A 9,259-nucleotide genomic window follows, 5' to 3' on the forward strand; every position below is an offset into this window, starting at 1 on the left:
TTATGATCCTTCCTTCAATTTTTATTGGAAAATTATATGGAAAATGTTTTGTTCATGATAATATTAAAGGATTTTTTGTTGTTTGAAGCAACTTTTCATAATTGAGGTGCATCTTTTGTGTTTGCCCTAACCATCATATAGATAAATTATATAAATATAAAAATAAACATATAAATAAATAAAAATGTACTTCAATAAAAACCCTTTCCATCAAGTCAGTAAAATGTCCCCATATATGTATAAAAACAATGATTCACAGAGTTAGCATTTTACAAAAAATACTTTACTTAAATAAAAGGAAAATCCTCTGTAAGAATACACACAAGACCAAGTGATTGTAAATGGTGCTAGAATTAACCCAAAAGCAAGTGAGGTCAAAATATAGGTATTATCCAATATCCACTTATCCATCATAACAAAGAACATAATGCGGTAAATAAAGACACCAACTAGCCAATACAGGAGATGGGGGAGTCAAGGAACATACACAAGCAACAACAGGGAAAACCAATGAATCTAGTTTAAGCAAACCAATAGGTGCAAAATAAATAAATGAGTATCAAAGAAACATTGATAAGTAGAGTTTAACCAGATGGCTGCTTTATTATGTGGTTGTAGACTTATTCTTTTGTTTATTTTTTTCTTTTGACTTTTCAGGTTTAGAATCCCCACCAGGGGAACATATGTGGGACAAAACCACATCTATCATATTCTTTATTATGGGAGGCTGTGGGTGGAGGCTGTGTGGCAGGTGATGGGCCAAGCACATCTCCCAGGCATCTACCAGTCGTACTTTCACCCCTTTGAATATTGCTCTGAGGATCTTATCACGCTGTAAGCAATACCAGTCGCTGCCGATACGTACCTCAGAAGCTTTCAGCGTTTTGGGATTACCAGTCCTAATGATGACCAGTGTACCTGGAGCTCTGCTCAACAATAGCTCCACTGCCCTCCTTATGTTCAGTAATCTCCGGATGTACACTTCAACAGGGAAAGTGCTGAAGTGTGCCCAGACGGCAATGATTATAACAGTGTTGGTGCCTCCAACCACACCTCTCAATTCACTGGTAATATAACGTGTCTCACTGACTGACATGGGAGTGAAAAAGATAGGAGTGCCATGGCAGCGGTATGTCACTAAGATGTTGCGTTTATAATCCAAGGCCATATAGGGTCCTGCTCTTGGTGGACTTTTCAGGTCAAACTTCTGGAGATCTGAAAAGAGAAAATTAGACTGCAACTTAAACCAGTTTAAACTGCTGATGGGCATCTTTATTGGGCAGTTACCTGGTGTATTTGCAATTAAATATTCAAACCATTGCCTGACGGTGGAATCCCCATACAGGTGGACCATCTTCCCTTTCAAACATTGGCTTATTGCTGTAGCGTTGTTAAACTGATGGACTGTCGTGCCGTCCAGTGCTCGCCACACACCCTGGTAGTAATAACCAGCAGGAGTAGTCTTTAAGTTTTCATTGGCTCCACCTGGAAGGTAACCACAGAAAATCAATTCATTTTCTTCCTTTTTTTTCTTTCTTTCGGCATTGCATGTTGGGAGTATGACGTTGTTTCTTTAAATGGTGGCAATTTGCGAGTATCAATGTTTGCAGGTTTTCACCTGAGTAACCTCAGCTCTATCATGTGAACTCTCACTCCATTGATTTGTTTATTCCCAACAAATCAATGGAGTGAGAGTTCACATGATAGTTTGCCAGAGCTTTTGGATCACTCAATAGGGCATGCACAAATTAAAAACCTCACCCTTTGAGCCTAGAGGGTTTTAGGAGCAATTTCTGCCTCTAATTCCATATCTGATTAAATCAAGTGTAGCTCCAAAATTATACAAATTTTTAATTTGGACTGAATTGGTTGAAGCATATTTTTTTCAACAAAGGTTTTAGTAGACACTAGGCAGGCGGACCTGTGATTTTGGTGTGCCAAAATACAACTTTTTATTTTTTTAGAATAAAAATGATTTAGGTCAAATGAAAGTGTTCATTTCCATGGTATGAATATTTCTGTGTATAACAAAGTGTTTTTTTCAAAAGATTTCCAAAATGTACCATTGTACACTTATATTAATAAACTGTACATAAAATTATATTTAGGAATTTTTATCTGAATGTAACATAAAGATATAAGACATAAAAACAGCCAGATGCCACTATATAAATTGAAAGCTTAGTTTTTCGACTACCAAGGATGAGGGAGGTCTTGTTGGTCTCCATCTCCCGATACGCTCTCGCCTGTGTCCGACCTTTCAGACATTTCAAAATCTTTTTCTGAATCCTACATTGTAGCATTGCATAGATAATTCATGTTTGCAGTTTGAAGAACGCCTGCTTGCTTCTGATGATTTCCTTTATCTAACCAATGAGTGTTTGCGTTATATGACTCATCCAGTAACACTAGTTTCCAATAGATGTGGATGGAGCCAATGATCTGCATTGGATGGCGCACATGGCGTGAAATAAATATTTAGAAACATTAAACCGAAGCCAAGAGTAACGAGTAACATTTGTTTTAAAAACGTAAGGAATGGAATAAGTACAGACACTTATATGAAAATGCAATGAGAAGAAGTCAGAGGTAGGGAAAAAAATAAGTAATGGAGTAAAGTATACATACCTAAAAAGTGTACTTAAGTACAGTAACAAAGTATTTGTACTTGACCTCTGTATATATATATTACTTTTATGATATATATCACACAGCTTTTTTATTTATTTTTTCAACACTTTTTTTATAAAGTAGGGAATTAATTCATAAAAATCTTAGATTTAGTCTTTAAGCCGTTTCTCAATATTTGTACTTGTGTGTTCTGAAGTGCTTGTGCACTCGTGAAACGTCATCAACCTCAGCCCTAGTACTGTTCCAATTCACAAGAAAAGAAGGCCGAGAACAGACAAAATTCCCCGGATGTTGTTCTCGCCCCTCTCTTTTTACCGAGTATGCATCAAAGCAGACCTGTCCGTTCTTGAGATTGACAGCTGTCCCAGCATGCACTGCGGCAGATGCTTTCAATAGTGTGCTCCATTGAAAGTTAAACGTTTTCTTTTCTGTTGTTCAATATAGCCATGTGTGAAGTACCACTGGCTGTTATGACGATTTTGCTTTTATTTGGCAAAATGTTCATTTGAATTGTGTTTATCTGACTGTGTTCATTATTATTCCCCCACTAAATTATAATAGTAATAATTTATCACTATCTAGAGACTATTAATAACAGGAGGTAAAATGCAGCTCCAGACTAGCCGAGCATGTGGTGACGTCACGAGTACGTTTCTGTTACAAATGACCCATATTTATGCTTCGTGCTCCTGTTCTAACCAAGTCCAGACTTTCCTGTGTTCTTCTCAAGAACATACTTGGCGAGGACACGAGTCCGTACTGAGAGAGAGAAACGGCCTTAGTTTTTTTTGTCCTGAAGACGAAAACTTAGACTAAATCTAAGATGGCTGACAAAAACAACACTGATCACAACAAATTCTGCAATTCGTAGTTGGTTACCAGGTCTCTCTTTTCACAGCAGCCACCGAAGTTGTGGACATTAAAATTCAAGAGTTAAAACCACAAAATATAGCTTATGGCCGTATGATCATGCAGAGTTTTACCTTTTGGTTTTGGTAAAATGTCTATGCTGGCAGGCCCCGATGCTGAAATGGAGACTTTCATGTTGACACCTCTATGGCAAAGCAGAGCAAATACATGATAGACTGTCATGGATAAGGAAATATTTGACATCAACATGTCATAATGAAGCTTTTGTCTTTGTCATGTCATGTAGTGGTAAGACTATGATTGCTGGGGCAAAGGTACCCGGTGTTATTGAACACCATGCAGGTGCTCCTTGCAAGATTTCTGACAGAGAGGTTAAAGAAATTGTCAGAAGAGTTTTTCAAGAGCCAAGGACCACTTGCAGAGTCCCTCAGAAATACATTAATTAGCAGGTAAATGTTTTTTCAAAGAAAACAATGAGTACAACATTCAGCAGCCTCTATGCACACTCAACACTTACGACTCAATTTCTAAAAAAAAAAGATTGTTTAAGCTTATTTTAAGTTTGCTCCAGGACATTTGGACAGCCTTTTGAAATACTGAGAAAGTACTGTGTCCAAAGATGCCATAACACACAGTGTTGGGTGTTGTGGCATCTTTGGATGCCATAACACCCAACACGTTGATGAAATGCACTGCTCATCACCTCAAAAACATCAAAACTTTGGAGATGGGAACATCATGGGTTGTTGCTATTTTTTGCATATTTGCAGGTAGGATGAGTGGGAAAATCTACTCAGACATTTCTGAGAAAAATCTTTAGAGAAAGGCTTCAGAGCAAGAAAATAAAGCTGTTAGAATGACCCTGTCAATCACCTGACTTTGAGTATAGAATCAATATTGTACTTACAATTGTAAGAGCTGATCTTCCATAGGTTGTTTTATTTGTGTGAATCCTCCTCTGGAATGGGTGACCCTCATATCACAGTTCAGTTTCTCTGGCTTGTAGCAAAACCAGGGCTCACCAGTGTGGAGGTCAGTGTAGTTGCACAGCTTCTGTTTGGGACCTTCAAGGCACACATTGCATCTAACAGTTTCTGTGACAGAGCCTGAGCGAAAGACACTTAGAGAATATGCTCTGCCAGGCTCCTCTCTGGTCACTTTTTCCAACAAAGTAACTGCTTCACTGGGGTGAACCAGTGTTACCTTTAAAATACAAATAAGAATAAAATAAAACCATGTTTGCTATTTGGCATCAATGATAAAATTAAAGTAAAAACTTGTAGAGGGACATTTTACACCAGCAAACTAAGAGTTCTAGGACTCTTCCTACAAGACCCAGAGGAGATCAAAAAGGGTCCATCTCCTAAAATTAACAGTCCAACTGTCTATGATTAGCACCCTTTCATTTCTAAACTGAGATATTACCAGTAAGATTAGCTATCCAGGCATACTCGTTAGGGGGTGTAGCATACTTCAAAATAACATGAAGCCAAAAATTTCTCCCCAATAGGGACTAGATGGCTTCAGTGAACAATCAAATCAAAGTTGGTCAAAACCACATTGTGTGGTTATTAAAAGAAAGTTAATTATAACACAGACTGTTTATTATCATTTACTGCAGGGTAATTCTAACTGTATTTGAAATATCTTTTTAGTTTCATAGTCCCTCCACAAATTTTCGTGCAAAACTGCCACTGACTTTTACTTTTTATTTGATAGTCATTTTGGCTTCTTGGGCTAGCAGTCTAGTCTGTCTTGCTTTTACAGTTTGAACACTCAGCTTGAGGCAAGTGACTCCAACAGTGTTTTATTTAGATGTTCTAGGGTTATCCTGTGACTGTCTCGGCCCCATTTCACTAAGCAGGGTTTGTGGCAATCCAGATTAAATTCTGGGGTAATTTCCTGCATACTATGGTTTATCTGCTTTAGAAAGCAAGAAAAATATAACCCAGAGCAAATATTTTACAACAAATTACTCAAACAAAATGCCCAGTCACAGTTTGTTTATTGTTTGAAGTACAACTGAGTATTTCCTAGTTTTTAGCTAAGATCTACACAAGGAATTGATGGTAATGGTGAGTCCTTTTCTGGAAGAACCTGTTGAGGATTGAGTGCAATCACTATATATACAGAAATTTTTGTCATGATGCAGTGATTAGAGTGCAGTTAGGTGTTGTACCTTTTCCAAATGAATAATGCTTATTAAATTTGCTTTAATAAAATAGGGAGAGGTAGAAGTACTCTGAGTATCTTCTAACTACTCAGGGTAGGATTCCAACGCTTTCTGAAAAAGGGCCCTGGATTAGTTGTTGATGCACTATTGAAGTAATTTTGACTGCCCTTCCACTCAGAGCAGAGTCCACTACTGCACCATATGCTCCCATTTGATCCCAATGAGTAAAACTGTGGCTCTCGGGTGTTGTGCCATAATAAATGCGGATTGGTATTGAATAAACAAATAATACGTGACATACTCACATCTGCTGTTTATGTCTAGGATTAAAGAGCCAAATTCAACTTTTTACATATGAGTTTGACATATTCCTTATTCAAAGTTGTAAACTGCCTTTTCTATGGAGAAACAAATGTTCATGCAATATGCTGGTCAAGATTCTCAGTCATACAGGTTTTTTTAAAACAAAGTTTATGCAACTGACAACAGTGGAAAAGGAGGCCTTAGCTGAGACATGTTATTTCAACTCCTGTTAAGAATTTTTTTCTGTCTTACCTGAACCTGTGCAGTTCCTTCCCAGAGTAAAGAGAAAACAGCAGTGTAGGAACCATTGCGATGATCAAACACTTTCCCCGCCACACCTGCATAAAGAGCTCGGTTTGCAAGGCGAGCATACAGGACATCTCCACCAGACCTTTTAGGACGACCATTGAAGTCAAACATTTTTATCAAAACCTCTAATTGATCCCCTATCTGCCAGCTTCCTCCTCCATTCCGTGGGAGAATTGTAAAAGTACTGTGGGCTGGATCACTGGTGTTCTCCAGAGAAAGGTTAGATAGTAAAGGTGGTGTTTCAGGCCATGCAATGGACTCCATTATCATTGCTAACTCTTGAGCATCTTCGGGTGACACAGCATGAAAGGAGCAGGCACTGGGAGGCTCACTAGGATGTATTGATGTCATATTGCTGGGTAATGCGGTAGTCATTGAGGTCACAGAAGCAGGTTTTGGAGCCATGATGTCGGAGAGTTTCTTCTTTAACTAAAGTAAGAGTGAATATAGATCAAATTAAGTACCTCACAATAACAGTTTCAGAAATATATAGGCTCAGTTGCACAAACTTTTATAAAGACAATCAGTGCTTGGACTTCTTTTTACGAGAAACATGACAACTACAAAGTCGCAATTTTACTTTTCATGTTTTTTGTGGTTTGGAATATTTCCCAATTTTTGCCACTGCCTTAGTAACAATTAGTTTTAGCTCTCCCTTTTTACACGTTTAACAGAAAAATCATCCAATTTGCAACAGGATATTTCTTAACAAAGTACACCAGGCTCGGACTGGGAACGTTTTTCAGCCCTGGCATTTTTCAATCTACACCGTCCCATTTATGGGCTCAGTGGTGTGTAAGCATTCACTGCAACGCTTGGTGGCATTTGGGCAATGAAATGGAATAATCTAAACAGATGCGAAAACCCCATAATTCACCGCAACATGTTTTGTAATATATTCTAACATATATTCACCAAACATAAGACAAACATCGTAGTTTGGTTTAAAGAATGCATTTTTGTTTTATTATCATTTAGTTTGTCGCAAGGATTTTATAGTTTGAAGAAATAAAAAATGACACCATATGCCAACCGTCACAAGGATGTACATGACAAGGAAGGGCTATATATATATATATATATATATATATATATATATATACTGCATGCATCAGTTAGGTCGTTAACATTGTATTACTGATTGAGCTCCTTGAGTTGTTTACTGTCATAGGTAGGTGCTTCGGCTAGAGAGTTTATGTTGGGAGCGGTTTGATTTAAGGAGGGCCGGTCCTTGCACCGGTATCACAGATTACCAGTCCGAGCCCGCAGTTAACTGAGGGTTTTGCATATGGTTCATAATCGGACCTAGATGCAGATGGAATCCAGGGATAAGGTAGTGAATATATTAAATAATTAAGATAAACTTACAGAACGTACTACAAAAGTCAAAAATTAGCATGACACAGAGTATCATGTAAAACAAAAAAAGAATCTAAATGTGAGTAAAACAGCAAAAGTACTGAAGAGGTGTGAAAAGCTTTGGAACTTTCAACATTTGAACTTCATCCACCTTAATTAAAGCCCCAACTTAGCGCCTTTGTTGCTGAATTAAGCACCTTTTTAGACCCCTCTAGCAGCGTTATTTCAAAAAAATGTCTAGTGCCCAATTTAGCGGCTCTTTGTTTCTGTGTTAATGGAAACTTTCATGACACAAACACATCATATTTTGTCCTCCTGAACGAGTGAATCCTAACCCTTCCTCTCTCTCACTGTCCGCTGTCATCATGCAGAGAGAGAGTAAACCTTTCCACTTAGAATCCAGATTGCAAATGAAATCCTCATGTGCAAAACTGCCGCTAATCCCGCCCTAGATTAAAAAATTGATTCATGAAAATTATTTTCAACTGACACGATAGTCTCAAATAAAACAACTGCTCATTACCTCACCTTCTGCTCCTCAGGTCTCTAATTTTTTGCTGGATGGCAAACAACTAATGGTGCATTCATGGAGTGTGGAACTAAATGGCTGAATTATATGTGTTTTTCTTTATCTTTACTTGTTCCAGTAAAAATCGTAAACTCCACAAGTTTCTTCCTCCCAGCTCTCCTATCCCTCTGCACTGCATTGTAAAAAAAAAAGAAAAAAAAACTATTGGAGGGATTAAGAATCTCCTGCAGCTGGATGACACTGAGTATGCAAATTAGGTAATGATGTTACCTAGCGCCTTTTAGGACAGTCAATTGTGACTTTTCTTGCTGGGGTGTTGGCAACACTGAGTTTGTACAGATTTTGAGTTCTACTCATTTAAACCTTTATATCTTCTATTGGTTTTCGTTTTCAACGGCAGAAAAAAATATAAACAAGACAAACCAGGTTTTGTTTCCTCAAAAGGGCAATATGGATTAAGAATTAAATTAGAGTAAAATTACTTGAAGAAAAGATACTTTTGTAAAACAACATACATTTACCAGAGGATAATATTTACAGTATGTAATATTCAAACTTCAATTTTTATTTGTTATGGGCCTTTAGGATAAAACAACAATAAGTAATTAATAATAAATAAGAATTTAATAAAAAATATGTAAATAATGGTGTAATATTGATAGATAATGTCAACACACCTCTGTTAGTACGCAGGATTTCTGTGAAGAAAAAACATAACAGATCAATTAAAAATATATATATATATATATTCTTATTTAATAACATGCATATCTTTAAATGTATGTGGAAAACAGAACAGTTCCTAAAAATGTTCTGCATAGGAATAAGAAAGCCACAATATCTTGATTTCATATGAGTGTATGCCCTTAATCTAATACTTTGACACAGAAGTATGCAATATGGAGGATAAAAAGTGCCAAAATTAAATAAATAAATACAGCATTAAATAAATAATTAAATGTGTCAATAATTAATTAAATGTGGAATTAAATAAATAAAAGTGTCATTCATTAATTAAAACCACGTCACTTATATAAAGTGCGACAATTAAATAAATAAATACAGCGATAAACAATTAATTAAAT

General features: G+C 36.8%; 1 protein-coding gene across 2 annotated transcripts in view; it reads right to left on the reverse strand.

Annotated features, from left to right (window-relative positions):
• Positions 1-234: 234 nt before the first annotated feature.
• Positions 235-9,259, reverse strand: part of LOC107084431 (NXPE family member 3-like) — a 17,075-nt gene continuing 8,050 nt past the window's right edge. Inside the window, exons 3-8 of one of the 2 annotated variants that reach the window (XM_015374267.1) lie at positions 8,852-8,872; positions 6,230-6,715; positions 4,409-4,704; positions 3,615-3,685; positions 1,288-1,485; positions 235-1,215 (exon numbers count right to left, since the gene is read on the reverse strand). In XM_015374267.1, the coding sequence (XP_015229753.1) occupies positions 605-1,215; positions 1,288-1,485; positions 3,615-3,685; positions 4,409-4,704; positions 6,230-6,715; positions 8,852-8,872 (1,683 nt within the window). In that variant the 3' untranslated portion in view covers positions 235-604. The remainder of the gene's footprint in view (positions 1,216-1,287; positions 1,486-3,614; positions 3,686-4,408; positions 4,705-6,229; positions 6,716-8,851; positions 8,873-9,259) is intronic. The other variant, XM_015374266.1, reaches the window with a different exon arrangement.

This window comes from Cyprinodon variegatus, unplaced genomic scaffold (assembly GCF_000732505.1).
Source record: "Cyprinodon variegatus isolate N-32 unplaced genomic scaffold, C_variegatus-1.0 Scaffold100, whole genome shotgun sequence".
Classification (NCBI taxonomy): Eukaryota; Metazoa; Chordata; class Actinopteri; order Cyprinodontiformes; family Cyprinodontidae; genus Cyprinodon; species Cyprinodon variegatus.